The sequence below is a fragment of the Pyricularia grisea genome, chromosome VII (assembly GCF_004355905.1).
Source record: "Pyricularia grisea strain NI907 chromosome VII, whole genome shotgun sequence".
Taxonomy (NCBI): domain Eukaryota; kingdom Fungi; phylum Ascomycota; class Sordariomycetes; order Magnaporthales; family Pyriculariaceae; genus Pyricularia; species Pyricularia grisea.
The window spans coordinates 983283-1001098 of NC_044975.1; the positions used below are offsets into that span (position 1 = coordinate 983283).

Below are 17816 nucleotides of genomic sequence, written 5' to 3' on the forward strand. Positions count from 1 at the left end.
CCGTTCCCGCAAGTGGAGTAGCGATTGGAGGTGGAGGTATATCACTGCTAGACAAGCGCAGAGATCTGAATGTCATTGCAGCAAACTCCATTAACCGCAAGCGGGCATCAAGGAAAATTCCTCGTGTAAAAAGGATCGTTACATTCGTTCTACCGTATCGGGATCTTGGCGACATGGGCTAGGCATTATGATGTGGAGTAGGGGGCCCGACCTCCCTGTCCAAGTAATACCACCGTCGAAATACGGGATTATGCAACATGCCCAGCGTATCATCAAATAATATGGGAAAGGGGTCCGAGGTGCATGTTTTAAAATCAAGATCTCTGCCGTCTTTCGGGAATGTAGACGCCATTCTTCTGGTTGCCATCCCATCCAATTGGTCCAAGGCTTCTTCCAGGTGATCAAAACTCACAATGCAGTTCCTCCACTTGTCAACTGCCGTCTTGGCATACCTGTCCTCCGCCGTTGTTGCTCACGGCCATCATAACCGCATCCGGGATGTTGAGGGCAGCACACTGGAGGTGACTCTGGAGGCGGCCTCTCCCAGTGATGTGACAAACATCACGGCGACCATCAAGAACGTGGGTAGCCAGGAGTCTAGGTTGCTAAAGGTCGGCACAGTCCTTGACGAGAGGCCCGTTAAGAAGCTGACTGTTCTCGACTCAACTGGTATGTGAATATTCCGGCGGTCGCGTATGCAAGAATACGATGCTGAACATCTCAAACCAGGCTCCGAGGTGCCATTCTTGGGAATCGAGCTCAACCTCCTGGCCGAGGCCCTCAAGCCCGAGCACTACGAGTCTCTAGCCCCCGGCTCATCCATCAGCCGCCAACTGGACGCCACCTTTGCCCACGACTTTGAGCCGGGGACATACAGCCTCGTTCTGGAGGGTCAGTTCCCCACCGAATCTGGATCCCCGATCGCCTACAAGTCCAACAGCATCACCATCAACATCGCCACCCGCTCGGTCGCCACCATCCGCAAGATGGCGGAGAAGCGCGCCACCGTGATCGAGCCGTGCTCCAACCGGACCGTGATCGACGACACGATCGCCAACTGCGCCAAGCTCGCCCGGGCATCCGCCGCCGACGCCGCCAACGTGCAGTCGGAGCGGTTCGTCGAGTACTTCAAATCCAACGCGACGTCGGACCGGGAGCAGGTGGTGCAGCGCCTCGAGGCCGTGGCGCGCGAGTGCGAAACGACTCCCGGCGGCAACACCAGCATCAACTGCCAGGACATCCCGTCGTGGAACTACTGCGTCAGCAGCGGGCCGCTCGTCGCCTACACCATCTGGGTGAATGGGTACGTCGTCCTGTGCCCGCTGTTCTACGAGAGGCCAGCCCTGCCGCAGGCGTGTCACAGTCAGGATCACGCCACGACGCTGATCCACGAGATGACGCACGCGAGGGCCGTCGCGGAGCCGTTTACTGCCACCAGCGATCGCGCGTATGGCTACGATGCCGTTATGAATTTGAGCACTGTCATGTCGTTGGATAACGCCGATACGTACTCTCTCTATTCCAATGGTAAGTAAAAGTCATGATTTCTGCAGGTTTAAATGTGTAACGGTCACTAACATTTTGACAGCTGTTTACCTCAATTGTTAGAGCGGATAGTATGTTTGATTTTGAAGGGGCCGGATGCGGCTACGAATTTAATACTGCAGAGGTATATAATATAAATCTAACAACAAAATAAGATGTGAGAAAGAGACTGCTCAACTGGTGCCATGACCGCATCTGGTGAAATGTAAAACTAAGCTTGGGTGAGAGAAATAAGCTAGGCGGGGCTATCCTGTCTTGACTCAGTTGACAGACACGAAAACTTTCCTGCTTTTCGCCCCCCGGAAATTGTAAACTCGCCTGAAATCTTAATGGTCTTGTTAGTTGTTACAGCTTGAGCAGCAGTCAAGCAAGGTATGGGTACCCAAAAAGGTGACGATCCGGCAACAAGTCGAGAAGAAAGGAACAAAAACAAAAGTTATGTCGCTCTTTACTGAGCTGGTACTGAACAGGCTCTGGCCGCGGATTGAACGCGGGACCTCTCGCAAGTGTGCTCAGGAGTTAGAACCCTAAGCGAGAATCATACCACTAGACCACCAGAGCTGTTGAAAGTCATCGTCGATGGGTGTGTTTATGATGGGACTCGACAAGAAAAGATAGAGGTTCTCCAAATTAATAGAGCACAAGGTCAGTTTGTATCTCAAAACTCCGTCTTCTTCGGCTCTTTCCGTTGGTAGCTGGGCTAGATTTCTTACTTTTTTTTCACTGAAAATGCTATCTTGCGTTGCTGGCAACTTGGGAAGGGTTAGGGTGCTCGAATTTACACTTTTGCCCCACGTCTGTCTGATTTCCATTGACAGACGTTACGGTTAACGACGGAGTAGCCCCTCATTATTGACTCTTACATCATTGGATGATTTCGTTCCTTTCCAACACCAGAGTTAACCTCGTCCATGTACCATGAGACACCATCTTGCATACATTGACCTGCAGAACCAATCACGCTAAGTTCTATCTGGAACACATTCAAACCCATCCCGACCAGAAGCCACTTTTTTTTTTAGAAATTTATATTTCCGTGTACATCAAAGTTGTTACTCTTGTTCGATTTCCTATTTTAAGTCCCTTATTAAACTCTCCATCACACCCACAGCAACCCACCATGGCAGCCACCGACCAGCTCACCCTCAAAGGTGACCCGGCGCACCTGCTCCCTCCATCATGGAAGCCTCAGATCACAGCCTGGCTGGCCGAGGACACGCCGTCGTTCGACTACGGCGGCTTCGTCGTGGGCGACAAGCAGCGCACCGCCACCCTGCTGTGCAAGAGCCCCGGCGTCCTGGCCGGACGGCCGTTTTTTGACGAGGTCTTTACCCAATGCGGCTGCACCGTCGAGTGGGGCTTCCCCGAGGGCTCGAACCTGGATCCTTGGTCCTCCGACGGATCCGGCGGCAAGGTCAAGGTCGCGGTCGTTACGGGCCCGGTCCGCGGGATCCTGCTCGGCGAGCGCGTGGCGCTCAACATCCTCGCGCGGTGCTCTGGCGTCGCGACGGCGTCCCACAAGCTCGTCTCGGCAATGCGCGAGGCCGGCTTCCAGGGCAGGGTCGCCGGCACCCGCAAGACCACACCGGGTTTCCGGTTGGTGGAAAAGTACGGCATGTTGGTTGGCGGGGCCGACGCCCACCGCATGGACCTGAGCAGTATGGTTATGCTCAAGGACAACCACGTGTGGTCGCGTGGGAGCATCAAGGACGCTGTGGGCGTCGCCAAGGCCGCCGCGGGCTTCAGCGTCAAGGTCGAGGTCGAGGTGCAGAGCGAGGCCGAGGCCGACGAGGCTATCGACGCTGGCGCTGATGTGGTCATGCTGGATAATTTCACGCCCGGTCAGGTCAAGACCTCGGCGGCTAGCATCAAGCAGCGCTGGGCGGGCAAGAGGCATTTCCTGTTGGAGATTTCGGGTGGTTTGACCATCAACAATGTGGAGCCATATGTGTGCAATGGTAAGTTGCGACAGGTCCTGCATATCATGATTCTTCTTGACAGCTGACATGATCTCACTCCTACAGATATCGACATCATATCTACGAGCTCCATACATCAGGGTGTTCCTCATGTAGACTTTTCGCTCAAGCTGGACCATTAGCGGCAATTATCAGTCGACTTGGGGTAGCGGGTTGCAGGCAACAAGAAGCAAAAAAGAAAGCCTCCGAGGTGTCAGGTATAAGTATTCTATGTATTTGGCTTACGCATTTGAGTATATACGGCCACCCAGTGAAATATATATCATTACATACTGGAGAAAATTGCAGCTGGCCGCAGCCCTGGGTCAATATTGCAAAGCTTGGGCAGCCGAGTTGGGTTTGACCTGTTCGGTGGTTCAGGTTGCCTAACAAGAAACGAACTCGCTCGTGCAGTACATAACCAAACATTAACCAGGCTGTTCGACAGTTGAAGAAGGTGGCCCGCTACTTGTCTATCCCTCTGACAGCTTTGCCTCTGCAGATGGCGCGGGCTTCGTTCTCTCCGGACTCCGGGTGTCTTCCGACTGCTCCGTGAACCATTCATCTCGCAGGATCTCCTCTGCTGTCGGCCTGTCCCGGGGATCCAGCTTTAAGATTCGCTTCAAAAAATTTCTATCGGCGACAGGAATCTCATTGACCGACCATCGATCCAGTGGCTTTTGAGGAGGCCCCTGGGTGGTGATGAAGTAGATAATTTTGAACGTGTCTTCATCAATGATGTCGACTATCTTCGGCGGAAATGGGCCGAAGGAGTTGTACATTCGCTTCAGAACCGTATACTCGTACTCATCATCACTCTGTTTCACTCCTTCCCAGCCAGGATCGAAATGGTGGTAACCTCCACCGTGAACAAGACTGAGAATCTGGGAAATTTAGCTAATTAGGGGGAGAAAATGGTGCTCGGTCCCGTCTGAGGATTTACTCACCGCATTACCAAATGACCATATATCTGTTGGTGTGCCCCAATGAAGTTGCAACATTGCTTCAGGGCTGCGCGTGAAAGCAGCGCCGATAAGGTGACCCTCTCTGGCGAATTTCGAATCTTGAGAGACGGCACCCCCACAATCACCAAGTTGGATATCTGAAAAGCGTTGATCGCCTTGACCGTGATTGACGAACACATTGTCAAGTTTCACATCTAATACCACGATGTTAAAAATCAAGCACAGGCTAACAAACATGACACAGAAACTTGGACCGGTATTTCACACACCTGTGTGAACCATGCCATCCTTATGGAGAACACGTAGTGCCTCAAGCATGCACTTGGCGACATGCTTGATTTCCGGCCGTGTTAGTCGCTTCTTTTTCGACTCAGTGAGAAGCTCGCCGTCCAAATGCTTCAGGACGATGGAAGGCGGATCGCCTGGCTCCTGTATCTCGTCGATAAGGGGACGAAGGAACGTAGTCTTTGACTGGTAGCGTTTAAGAATATCGGCCTCGTTTTGTAAACGCCAGTGATTCCGGATGCTTTTAACAATTTATTTGGCGTCGGTTTGATCCCTGTCCAATCAAATTTGATTAATTGTGAATTTTTCTGGTGGTAGCGACAGTTATCAGCTCAAGTCTTACTTGGCCAAATGTACAGCGGCTTCATCTAGGGCCCTGTGAAGCTCTTTGACGATGGTATAAGTCGATTTTCTTGCTTTAAGCACTTGTCCGATATTGACAAGTGACGACATTGTCGATGTTGAGAATTGATCGTCTTCCCAGGAATTGAGCTGAAAGTTGCAAAGAGTTGTAAAGACATTGTTGCACTTGGCGGGTTCAAGCCACAACCGCGCCGCCATGGGTAAACAACCAACAACCAACACCCAACCCCAGCGTCCATCTAAACCTGGCAAACGGTGCCGCTCGGTCCACCAAGACGTAAAATTGGCCAGGCTGTACAATGAGTGTACCCTCCAAGTCAACACAGACAACAGCAACAAAGCAAAACACAACCTCAATTAATAGGTAACGTTTTGTTTACATCGTGCTCAGCATTTATCAATCACAGCTGATCGCCGAGTTTCCATAACAGGTCTGACGAGGTAGAGCTCGCCATGCATGTTGGGATCGGAACTGGGTGACTCGGGTGCCACGCAGCCAAAAGCTGCTGTACTCCTTCTTTTTTTTTTTCTAGCTTTCCTCCTTTTCTCCTTTGATTGGTTCTGTTACTGTAAGGCAATGGTCGGAGTCTAGGCCTAGCTCAAAGTTCTCCCTGGGCGCCATTTTATTTTTATCTTTTATCTTCTGCCGTGTCTCCCTCGCACTACTGTGTCTTGCAGTTTAGGGAGGGCTGCTGGATGCAAGGTGACCAGGTCCGCTCAGCTTATTGGCGGGGCATAGTGATTTCAAAGTCGTCGTCGATTTCGCCATCGTGGGCCTAGTCGAAGCCTCAGTTGAGTGTGCCTCGTTTTGTACAAATAACTGTATTGTTATAGTCAGCAACTTTGCTGGAAGGGGGGAAGGGGTGGAGAATGATGGATGGCTACACTCGTGAATATGAATCAAAATAAAACAAAAGAAAGAGGTGCAAGCTCACAAACCCTCCAGATTAATGCTTCGCTTGCAATTGTCGCTCCTATTTTCCGGGTTCATGTCTCAACTGTTGGTCAAGCCCAAGTTGAAGTAGGATGTGACCAGCTTGACGTGTTTTTGGTGTCAGACCTGAGTGAGGGAATTTAAGCTGAGATGCTGTTTTCTGCTCTCGTCGCGGTCCCAAGACTACATAATGTAGTTATAGTAGGCCAAGCCGTGAGTCTGGTGAGGGGGGCAGCACGTACGTATTATCAGCAGCCTCTACGGCGATACATGAGCCTTGTGTTCTTGCTCTCCAATTGGAAGCTCCAAGGACCGGCTGCTTCCCTTTTCAGAATCTCGTCCTCCTTCCCCAAGGGTGTCGCGTTTGGTTCACGCTGTACAACTCGGATCAGCGAAATTTGCATCTGTATTACTGTTGTACACATCAGATTGAGGATTCGGAGCTCTGGCTTTTATTATGAAATGCCATGTCCTATATTACCCATTCCAGGATATTGGTGCTTTGTCCTCTGAAAGATTAATCACTTTCAAATACACTCCAACCGAAAACTGAAAATCCAAATAATCGTATTGATGGTCTTGAAGTACATCTATTTCTCTCTATCTTTGCGCATGCCACGGCGACCTTGCGCGGCCGACAGCATCACGCGTCTAACTTAAGTCGATCTAGTAGCTCATCAATCTTACCCTCCAAGATTTGATAGTTTGCCTCCTCGGCTTCAAACTCGTCCTCCACAAACGTTCCATCAAGGGTCCTGATCCACTCGCTCTTCGGAACCGCCGAATCTGTCGGCTGTTTCCCCTTTTCTTGATCCGAAAGGACTTGCTGTTCAGTCACAACGCCACCATCCGCTTGTGGGTTCGCATTCTCATCCATCATCTCCTCCCACCCGGCATCCTCGAAACGCATGCGGAACCGCTCTGAGAGGTAGTAGCGAATGTCGTCGAGCAGCTCGATAGTGTCCGTCTCCTCACGGTTCTTGATCCTGCTGGCACTCTCCTGGATCATCTCGGCAAACTCGGGCTCGTCAATGTAGCTCTCCAGCCTCGCGGCGATGTAGCGTGCTGCAAACTCCTCCAACCTCTGTACGTTTAGATCCCAAGCCGCGCGTATGACGTCGTAAACGTTGATCGGTTCGACCTCGACGCCACCGACGTCCTGAGCTGTGCCTTTTTTCCCATCCTCCTTCTTCTTGCTGCCGCTGCCGAGAGAGCTGATGAGCCCTGCTGCTTTGGTCTTGAGACGGTCCAAGAGGAGCATGTCTGCCGCATAGAGCAGGTCCAGGGCAATATCCAAGCCGCAATCTGCCTTGTCGGTGTATAGGAACGACAGCACGACTTCGAGTACTTGGGGACTGCAATCGACCTTGATTATATGCAGATCGTCCGAGTCTTGCGCTTCGAGGAACGGACCTGTGAACATTGTATGAAAGTAAGGACTGCGGACGAGCATTGCTTTGTGCACAGGATAAATAACGGATCGTCTTGGTGCTCGGCCGTTGACAGGGGCGTCGCTGACAGGCCCAACAGGGATGCTGCTGCCATTGCGGTTTTCTTTGCCATTTGAATCGCTTGCGACAATGCTCGCCTCCTCCGGCGCCTCGGGCTCGTCTGCCTGCAACAAGCAATCCGCAAAAGCGGGATTATCAGGCTGCACTTTCACGTCGTGTGCTTTGTCGGTTTCGACAACAATTTTACCACCAATAACATGTTCTTTGTAAAATTGCTCAATCTGAGCTTGGGCACGCTGCGCCTCGTCCTGGTAACGCTGTCGGGCTAACCTCCGGTCACTGGCCGAGTCGACCGTGTCCCATAGATGCTCGACTTCGAGCGAGCGGCAGACCTTGTCAATTCCCTTAAAAATCTGCTCCTTGGTTGCACCGGCACCGCCAGCACCGGCAAAGTCCCTGGGTAGCAGTTCCTCAAGGTACAAGTATCGAATAACGATGCGATACGACTCTATAGGTATCGCAGGGGCCAGTTTCCATGACTTTATGTCCGGCATTGCAAGGAGCTTCTTTCCGAAATATGGTGACCTGGCGGCCAGAAGGAATTTGTGCAGCTCAAAGTTGGCGGCATCACAACCTTGGCTCACCTCCCTCACTAGCGAGATGTTGGTGGTTTTTGGCCGGTCCATTGTGAGCAGAGAGCTTATGTACGAGGACCAGGGTTGCAGAGGGTCGATTGATTTGGAGTAGTCGTATTGGATCAACAGCTTGCGGATCTTGTCGTTGAGTGCATTGTAGATGCACCGCTCCCCGGAAAATGTGTTTCTCTCAGCAACAGCGCCAGCCTCAAGCAGCAGTCGCACGAGATCAAAGTGACCACATCCACTTGCCTGTGTGTAAGCCATGTCAGTCTTATCGCTATTGAGAGTATGTACAGGTATTGCAGGTTTGCAATTGGTTTGATCCAGATGTCTTACGTACCACAATGAGCGGCGTATAATCAAAAGCGTCTTTCCCGTTGATATTGACGCCTGCCGACATGAGCTCCTGACATCTTGCCAAGTCTCCACGCCGACATGCCTCGAGAAATTCGTTAAAATCATCACTGGTATCGAGTGGGTTCTCGTCTCGAAGCACACCGCTCATGATCAAGGAGTTTTCATGACGAAGCTTTGCTTCAAGTTCGAATTTGGGAAGAACAGGCTGCGGTAAGGGATCCATGGTGGGCGGGCATTTATAGCATAATGAGGATCCTTGGAAGCTTTAAGTTTGTCTACAGTATCAACGGTTGCAGGCGGGGCGACAAATTTGTACGTTGGGGGTAGGAGAGTTATGTAGGAAGCGTTAAAAAAAAAAATTATCTCATGCAGGTAGGAGCAAAATTGATACAAATATTTCTGTGAGCACAACGCCTGCGTGAGTGCTAGGGCTAGGTAAGGTAAAGTAGGTATGTGTGTGATGTATTCTTTTCGACTCTGAATGACAAGGAAATGCAGACAAAATGTCGGTTGACAAAACGTTCAATTACTTCAAGCAACTTCAGGCTCGTTGTTACCCCATCCGGTCGGTACATGCCGAAGTGGCGGAAGCTCCGGAAGGTGGCGGTCATATTCAGTGTAGATTGTGGCAACGGCGCGGGTTGGTGGGGTTGAGGAGCGACCTCGCAGCAGCCCGTCTTTTAGTCTTTATGGAACACGTCAGGAACCTCGACGCACTGACTGAGTTGAACTTGTGCCTTTAGACTAGATAGAACGTTAAAACCGGGATGCGTTGCCCTGACAGCAAGCCGTCTTATCGATAAACCATCACCATGACAGGGATGATGGCTCCTAATGCAACAGTCAAAACACCTGGCGTGTCATTGGCGGCCAATCAGCATCGCTGCCGCGGTGCCCCACAGCACGGAGCTGCACAACCGTCTGTTGCCATGGCAAACGGGGCGTGAAGCCTTGTTTACTTTTGTACCAAGAAGTCGCGAGAATATGCACAATGCTACATGTCAACCTGAGTTTTGGTTTTCCCCATTGCAGTACCTAGATAAACCTCGTGTCGTGGTCACTTCATGCTCGTCACCAAATTTTATCCATCACGGCCACCGCAGCACCCTTAACATCACTAACAGCAGCAGCAACAACAACAACAACAACAACAGCCAGCACCACCAGCACCATCGCGATTTGTTTGGCGCAACGACGCAGCGCCGGACTCCATGAATTTGCTTCGTCATTTAAACAACAGCACCAGCAGTGAATAACCCGAACGACTAAAATGCCGGAGAGTGATAATTATGAGGTTTTGGAGAAGATAGGTACGATTACCCCCGCAGCGTTTCTGCCCGTTGACATTATGTAGCATCACACGGATTGACTTTTTGCTAATCGCAACTCTCATCTCTCGTCATACAGGCCACGGTTCCTTCGGCGTCATCCGCAAGGTGCGCCGCAAGTCCGATGGCATGGTCGTCTGCCGAAAAGAAATCAGCTACCTCAAGATGTCGCAAAAGGAGCGCGAGCAACTTCATGCCGAGTTTCAAATCCTCTCCACTCTCCATCACGAAAACATTGTCGGTTACTTCCACCGCGAACATCTCAAGTCATCACAAGATCTCTACCTCTACATGGAGTACTGCGGCAACGGCGACCTGGGACGGGTGATTCGGGATCTTCAGACCAAGAACCAGTATGCCGAAGAGTCTTTTGTTTGGAGCATATTCTCGCAGCTCGTCACGGCACTCTATCGGTGCCACTATGGTATCAACCCACCAGAGGTCGGAAAGTCTCTGTTCGGCCCGATCAAGTCAACGAAGCCTGTGATACCACCTGGCACCATGACAATTCTGCACAGAGATCTCAAGCCTGAGAATGGTGAGTGAAGATGCTAGCCAAACCTATAGTGTAGCCAATTTTATGACTGCTGACACCTTTATCACATATCTACAGTTTTTCTTGGAGAGGGGAACCTGGTCAAGCTTGGCGATTTCGGTCTTGCAAAGATGATTCAGTCTCAAGACTTTGCATCAACCTACGTCGGCACTCCCTTCTACATGTCACCAGAGATCTGCGCTGCCGAGAAGTACACTCTCAAGTCAGATATATGGTCACTTGGTTGCATCATCTACGAGCTCTGCACACGAGAGCCCCCTTTTAACGCTAAGACACACGTCCAGTTGGTGCAGAGGATTAGGGAGGGCAAGATTAGCCCGATACCGAAGCATTACTCGCCTGACCTGATGGAGGTGATTAAGGAGTGCCTGCGCGTAAACCCGGAGCGAAGGCCAGACACGGCAACTTTGCTGAATCTGCCACACGTCAAAATGATGCGCAAGGAGAAGGAGTTGGTTGACTGCAACAGGATGCTCAAGCAAAAGCAAGAGGCCATCCGTAAAGAGCTCAATGCCTCGCTTCATCGCGAGTGGGAGGTCAAAGCCCGCTTGGAAATCGACCGCATTCTCAAGGAGGAGATAGCAGGACTGGAGAAGAGATTTGAAGCAGAGGTCCAGAAGAGGATAGAAGAAGACCGTCAGAAGAGACCCGAGATGGACTACCAAAAGAGATTCGAGGCCGACTACCAGAAGAGATTCGACCTCGAGTTTCCAAAAAAACTAGAAGAGGAGATGCGGAGAAGGTATCCAGATACTCCTGGATCAAAGATGGACCTATCTTGGTCAGTCCCAAAGCCAAAAGCCTCGAAATCTCAGTCGTCTGTGGAGGAAGTCAGTGCAGACGGCGATGAATCTTCCGGACCCGATCAACCAGACCTGTCAGGAACCAGCCCAGACTCGTCATTCAGCAACAGCAACCACAATGAACCCAAGAGGAGGCCGAGAACTCCATATAAGCGTGCTCAGACCATGTACGCTGGAGGCGGTAGGGCCGCCGGCACACCAATGGACATTGAAATGGTCAGCCCATCTCCGATCGCCATAGCATCTCTCTCACTATCACCTAGAAGACACGCAGCAACTACCGGATCTCCCACAAAGAATCCCTTCAGCAAGCGCAACAATGTGCAAGGCCGCACCCTCGTGGAGCTTTCAAAGGCCAGGGCCAGCGGGCGACCACTGTTTGATAAGAGCAACCTGATCAGCCGGTCAGAGCCAGTCGCGACTTGGAATCCCGAGATCGACGAGATGCCGAGCCCCTTTTTGGTCAGGCGAAAGGGTGTCTTGCCGCCCGTCCCCGCTGGCCGCTGACGGTTTTCTTCTCGAATTTTAATGTCAGATTTCTTGTTATAATAGATGATAATTTAACGATCTCCATGATGAAGCACTCATCTCCGTTCATCTCGGTGCCCAACTTTCAGGGTTATCAATTCTGGTTGCATGGAGTTTGTCAACGCCTCTGGCTTTCAAGGCTCTCGCCACAGGACGCCGGCAGCAACCCTTCCTTTAGTTGCTATTTGTCACGATGGGCTCAGTGGCCCTCTCTCGCTCATTTTCACTGGAGCGCCAAACACTCTCTGCCAAACCACACGTCATTAGGCATACATGTTTTAACATCCGACTCTGAGGCTGAACACCTTCTGTGGCTGAAACCGAAGGAGACTCGAGGCAACAGGCGATGTATAATGGTCGCCATATAGCCCGCATAAAGCCCCATGATGCGATACAGGCGTCATCAACGGCCCGACTGGAGCCCGAGAAGAAACTATACGGAGGGTGACCCAGTCTTGGTGGACAAACGTCTGGATCACCGGCGAGGTTTCTTTTCTTCTTGTACCACCCAAATCAAGTCATGGAGGACGGTCAGATGGGCCTAAGGGTGGCTGTTTGGTTTTCTTTTTTTTTTTTTTTTTCGGTCACATTGTTTCATTTCGTATCTTTATTTTACCTTTCAAGGCAAGGCAGACTTGTTTTTGCCAGCCTTGGATGGAAAAGCGCATAAGGAATACGGTGTACGGAGTACGGAGTATGGAGTACGGAGTAGTAGAGAGTATCAGGGGGTAGAACACAAGGCTGAGAGAGAACAAAAAAAGGAGAAGCTTGGTCCCACTTTGTTTGCACATCATTTCTATCTATCACATTCATCCTCGAGAAGCAATCGGCTCCGGACGCGGTTGCGTCCCATTCCGTAGCGTTGATGACAGGAGCCAGCTGCTGCAATCCAACGCTGAGCAAGCACTTACAAAGCAGGGCTAATCAATATGGACTCACCTACGTGGCACGCGGGTTGTGATGAGAGAGGGTGTGTGTGTTTTGTGTATGAGTGTGTGTGACCCCGGGGAGAGCAGGGTAAACAAAAACTGAAAAAAAAAAAGGGCTGAAGGGAGGCGGGGGAAGAAGGAGGAGCGGGTGGGCTAACCAATGCGGGCGGCCGGAGAATGATGATCAATGCCGTGTCGTGATGTTTCTTGGTGTCGCGGATTGGATAGTTCGGACAGTGTCATTGTGGGCTTTTTTTTTTCTTTGGCCTTGCCTCTCTTAGTTCCAGCCTCCCCAGGCTTATGAGTCGGTTTGAAAGGGTGTGTGCATACTACAGCTACTTTGTATTTATGGAGTACGGATACGGAGTAAAAAAAAAAAAAAGAGTTCCTCTAGCCTCCCGGGGAGAAAAGGAGGAGAAACCGGCGGTGGCGTATGGGGTTGGGGGGTTTTTGGTTTCTTTCGGGTGATTTTCATCGAGTCCTTGTTTTATTGTCTTTGGACAAATCAGAGTGAAGTGGCTGGGAGTAAGTAGCAATCAAGAAGCAATCTTGTGTGAAGTGGTCTAGGATATATTTAATCTCTTTTTCTCTTCTGTTTTTTATTTTCTTTTTAATTTTTTTTTATAATTATTTGTATGTAATCGAATCATCACTCCCCATCTTTTTGGGGGCCTGTATAAGTGAATTTTCCCCCTAGCCTCCCTTTTTGCACTATATTGATTATGCGTTGGCATCAGAGACAAATAAGATCCTACATGCAGGAATAACCTATAGATTAAATCGCTCACAGCCTCCTTCTCCTCCTCCTCCTTCCGGGGGTGGTCCAACAATCTCGATGCATTTGCGCGAGAGCCCACGGCCGCAGATTTTCTGGTCATCCGGATCCCCCTCTGCCGTGTCTATCTCTTCCTAACATCCCGCGCTGCATGGCCCGAAGGTGTGTGTGTGTGTGTGTGGTAGGGGAGGGAATAATTATTAGCCAGTGTTAATTTACTTGAATATTACGTCGTCTGCTTGTTTATTGGTCCATCTTGAATCTGCAATGTTAAAAAAAAATCGGGCCTTTCAGCTTTGAAGGGAAAGGACTATCACGGGGTAAAGGGGGGGGGGGGTGTTTTTATGCAGCGACAAGAGAAAAAGAAGGTGGAAAAGGGGTATATTCTAAGAGGCGGTCAGGGAAATGTAACGAGGTCATACTCCGTACAAGATAGAATCAGACGAGAAGAAACAAAAAGTAAAATAATAGAGGCAATTAATGCTCTGCAGCCTTAACCAGTTGGGATCACGATCGCACCCCCAATCTGCAAAGAAGCAATCAGGGGGTTCTGGCCCCCGTTCCCCGGCAAGCAAAAGCAAAATGGACGTACGGAATACGCAGCTCAAGACCTACATACAGATAAGTACTACACTACATACATCACAGTGCTAGGCTGTAGCACAACAGTAGGTACCAGCAGACATCACGTAGTCATCTGTAGAGGTGGTTTTGCGCGGCCAATCGACAGAGCCGTCCCTACCCCCTTGTCGACGATCCTTTTCCGTCTCCATTTTTTTTCATTTTCTTCTATTCTATCCTTCGCGAAGTTTGTGTGGGGTTACGGTGGTGGTGGAGCACGATGACGACGATGTTGGTGAAGTATGTGGTCTCTCTCGCTTTCGGGTAGTAATGGACGACAAGTCTATGGAGGCTTTTTTTTTTTTTTTGGTATTATTATCTTGATCATTATTACTGCAATACTGCCAGCAGCTCCTCCTGTTATGGCTGTTGGCTTCCAATCACAACAAAAACTTGTTCCATCACGGGTACGGTTTAATTACACAAACTTTTCTTCTTTTTCTCTTGGCCCTACCGGTACTTTTCCTGACATGGTAAAAAGGTTACATACAGTAGAGTAGGTTTTTGAATGGGTAGTTGGTTCCCCCAAGGCTGTGTGGAGAGTTCTATTACCAAACGTCACTGGTGGGCTCAACGAAATTTGGCCGGGAAGGGCGAGCGAGTCAGTTCAAGGTAGTGATGATCACCAAGGCATTATTGAGCGGTATCAATTACCGGGAGATGATTTATTTTCCAAGTCAAGTCATCCGGAAAAAAGGGAGCCCAGAGCACCCGACCCTTTGGTTGGCAGACTCGTGCTCGAACAATATATGATATCATACACGTGGTATCACGAAAGCTCCGGTGGAGATTTCCCTCAAGTTGGAATGCCCTGTTGGTAGGTGCGGATAATCAATCCTACTCTTCTACCAAGCTATCGGATAGACCCAAACTCTCTGGAAGCTTGGAACAAGGAAAAGACAGAAATGATTGGGACAATAGATGGAAGTAAAGATCAGCATGAGGGTTTTTTTTTCTCTATTTTTTTGTTTTTGTTTTATCTCTCGCTATTACCTGCCGAGGTTTACCCCTCCTTTTCCTGTCCTGGTTGGTTTCTTGCCCTTCCTCAGCGCTCTGTGCGACGATCTTATGAAAGCTCTTTTTGCGTATTGTGGATCTCTTGCTTCCCGGAAACGGTTCCCCGGGAGAATGGATTCTTTTCGTAGCCAGTCAGGAAGTTGGTGGTGGTCAGTTTTTGCATGAGGCCGCATTGGGGCTGGACTTCAATCTAAGCATGTAAGCTGCAGCCGCAAAAAATTGATAGAGGTACAGTACACTTTGAATCACACCCAAGGGGGGAAAAAAGTACATTTTCGTCACTGGGCATTAAGTAACATCAAAACTGACCCATATACAAGATACCAACCTCACACTATCGAAACTCGGCATTCAAATAACAACAACCGAGACCCATAGGGCTGGAAGACAAACTTGGAGCGGTCTGATGGAAAGGGAGGGGAGAAGAAAAATAACGCTCAGTTTGCTCATCCGTGATGCGGCCAAGCCAGTTATGCCAGATCCATCATGGTCCACCTCCCTCTTCGCTACCACTCGTTACCAAGTGAGTAGCGTGACATAGATTACAGCCCGGAGGAGGATACCGACAGTACCAAGAGAGAGTACCAACCCTTCCCCTACCCTACCTCTTTTTTTCTACCTTGTCTATTTTGCGCTTCATCTTCCCATTTCCAGACAGCCAACCTACACGCACACCCACCTGTCGCCGATTTTTTCCCTCTTTTTTTTTCTGGTTCGGAAATTATCGTATTGCTTCTCCTAGCTGCCGAATGCGACAGCAGAAACCCAGCGAAACAACTCGTGACACGTCTGAATAAAGTGAGTCGCGCATTCTCCTTAGCGCGCGCCACAGGACGTTGGGCAGTTCGTCGAGTACAGTAGTCAAAAGTTCGCCTTGTGGAAAGCGTGCCAAATCGCTAGAGCAGAAGGGGGTGTGAGGGGGTGTCTGTGTACATCTTTTAGTCGACGTTTTTTTTTTCTGCCCATTTAGTTGCGCAAGCGATACCAAATTCTGAGATGACGCCCGTAAGCTTATCAACTAGCGATGGCATGATCTAGACCTTGACTGTCCCCCTCCAAGGTTAAAGGCTAGAGCTAGAGTCGCAAGCGAACCCTCAAACTAGGTCTAGGACCAAAGCGGGCGGCGTCGGTTCATTCTTTTTTTTTTCTTTTCTTTTTTTTTTTTCTCTTCGGCGGCAAGTCATACAAAGCGCCGCCCCCTTTCACCCGGTTCCCAAATCGGACCATGATGAAGTTTTAGTTGGTGGAGAACTGCCTTGTCAGGTTCGCTAGGTCCCTTCGCCAAGCACGCCGGCTTCGGTGCTGAAAGCCGTTTCGAGCCTGGCTGTAGCACCCGGCTTGGCCCAGATTGGTGGTCAAGGTGACATAGGGAGTAGTGAGCGGGGGGCAGTTTCTTGAAAAGATTCGAGGGGGGAATAATATCAATAGGCAACTAACCATATCTGATCGTGCTGGATTTTGCTTCTACTGCTAATTTATTAAAGTTGATGCGATTCGATAATGAAATGGTTAACCTGGCTGTGCATGTTGTGAAGCATCTTGTGTTCATTTCTTTTTCTTCTTATTCTTGCCCAAATTCCGTAGCTTTCCTTCTACTATCCCCAGCTACCAATCGCGCTCTGGTTAAAATCCACGGATCTGTTGCAGGGGTATCAGGTTGCCGATCGTCAAAAACCTCACTTTAATTAGCTTCTCTTGCTACATAAAACGAAAAGTAAGACAAAGAATCGACTCACGTCGTTCTCTTGGCCTTTCCTATGTAGGTAGATAACTTTTCTAGCCTCGCGTAAACTAAGCCCAAGGTCTGTTTTACCACTTTGTTTAGCCAGATGTTCTGAATCAGGATGTTGTCAAAATCGGGCTGCTGCTGTCAAGTTGAAAATCAAAACTCGGATGACATCTCTCCCGGTAAGATGCGTGGCTACCTATCTGACCGAAATTTTTCACCTCATTCCTTCGGATGTGGTAACCCTAGAATACCTTACCTACCTATCTACCTATTCTATCTATCTATCTGTATATGTATCAACTCTCGTAACTTGTTGTAAAGACAAGAAGGAGTAATATAGTATCTGCGTGTTGAAGACATATGGAATTCTCCGGATTGGCATTGATCTTTTTTTCACGTGGCTGCTGCTCCTCTTCCCCCCTCCCCAAAATAATTGATGTGAATTGATTTGATCGGAGTTGTAGTGGAACCGGGTAGATCCCTCCACGCCCATCATCCATATTTAACGGTTTGTCATTGGTCGACTCGCTCCCACTCCCAATTGGCAAAAAACCCCTTGGAGATGATCGACGAGATGCCCCTCAGCTCAATCTCCAATCTCCAAGAAAATCCGAAAGAAAGACGAAATTGGAACATACCCACAGATTTCCCCTTTCGGGGCAGTAACTCAATTGGGTCAGCAACTCGCCCTTTTTGGGCTGTTTTGCGCACGAACTTGGATGTCGTTGCTTCTTTTCCCACAATTGGGAGATTGCAAGATTGCCGGATGCCATGGAGGTGTTTAAACAACGCAAGGAAGAGGGAAAAATATCGGAGTACCTGGTAAAGTCTCCAATTGTGACTGAGATCCCTGAAGCAGTTAGAGTAGGCGGATATTTGATTACTTCAGCTTTTTTTTTTCTCTTTATGCATGGGCGGCTGAAAGCTTTTTGCGCTAACACAGAGGGCTTCTTTGCACCTATGTCAGTCACCCGCATGTGCGACGTGCTTCATTTCACCTCACGTTGTACACAGCGCCTCCTTGATTCCACAAT

General features: G+C 49.7%; 5 protein-coding genes across 5 annotated transcripts; 3 read left to right on the forward strand and 2 right to left on the reverse strand.

The window, feature by feature from the left end:
* Nucleotides 1–200: 200 nt before the first annotated feature.
* On the forward strand, nucleotides 201–1667 carry PgNI_10325 (uncharacterized protein). Its single transcript, XM_031130298.1, has 3 exons — nucleotides 201–669; nucleotides 730–1527; nucleotides 1589–1667. Exons 1-3 carry the CDS (start codon nucleotides 414–416, stop codon nucleotides 1606–1608), a joined length of 1074 nt encoding a protein of 357 aa, XP_030979913.1. The 5' UTR covers nucleotides 201–413; the 3' UTR covers nucleotides 1609–1667.
* A 627-nt stretch (nucleotides 1668–2294) lies between these two features.
* PgNI_10326 (uncharacterized protein) lies at nucleotides 2295–5258 on the reverse strand. Its single transcript, XM_031130299.1, has 5 exons — nucleotides 5097–5258; nucleotides 4738–4994; nucleotides 4451–4662; nucleotides 3570–4387; nucleotides 2295–3503 (listed from the first exon to the last, which is right to left on the reverse strand). The coding sequence occupies exons 1-4, from the start codon at nucleotides 5204–5206 to the stop codon at nucleotides 3977–3979; spliced, it is 990 nt and encodes a 329-aa protein (XP_030979912.1). The 5' UTR covers nucleotides 5207–5258; the 3' UTR covers nucleotides 2295–3503; nucleotides 3570–3976.
* Nucleotides 2666–3646, forward strand: PgNI_10327 (uncharacterized protein; the record flags this gene model as incomplete). The annotated part of the gene is made up of 2 exons (XM_031130300.1): nucleotides 2666–3503; nucleotides 3570–3646. 2 exons carry the CDS (start codon nucleotides 2666–2668, stop codon nucleotides 3644–3646), a joined length of 915 nt encoding a protein of 304 aa, XP_030979911.1.
* A 1348-nt stretch (nucleotides 5259–6606) lies between the features above and the next one.
* Nucleotides 6607–8719, reverse strand: PgNI_10328 (uncharacterized protein; the record flags this gene model as incomplete). The annotated part of the gene is made up of 2 exons (XM_031130301.1): nucleotides 6607–8388; nucleotides 8480–8719. The coding sequence occupies 2 exons, from the start codon at nucleotides 8717–8719 to the stop codon at nucleotides 6694–6696; spliced, it is 1935 nt and encodes a 644-aa protein (XP_030979910.1). The 3' UTR covers nucleotides 6607–6693.
* Nucleotides 8720–9706: 987 nt separating this feature from the next.
* Nucleotides 9707–11871, forward strand: PgNI_10329 (uncharacterized protein). Its single transcript, XM_031130302.1, has 3 exons — nucleotides 9707–9806; nucleotides 9904–10362; nucleotides 10438–11871. Exons 1-3 carry the CDS (start codon nucleotides 9767–9769, stop codon nucleotides 11688–11690), a joined length of 1752 nt encoding a protein of 583 aa, XP_030979909.1. The 5' UTR covers nucleotides 9707–9766; the 3' UTR covers nucleotides 11691–11871.
* The last annotated feature ends 5945 nt before the right edge of the window (nucleotides 11872–17816 follow it).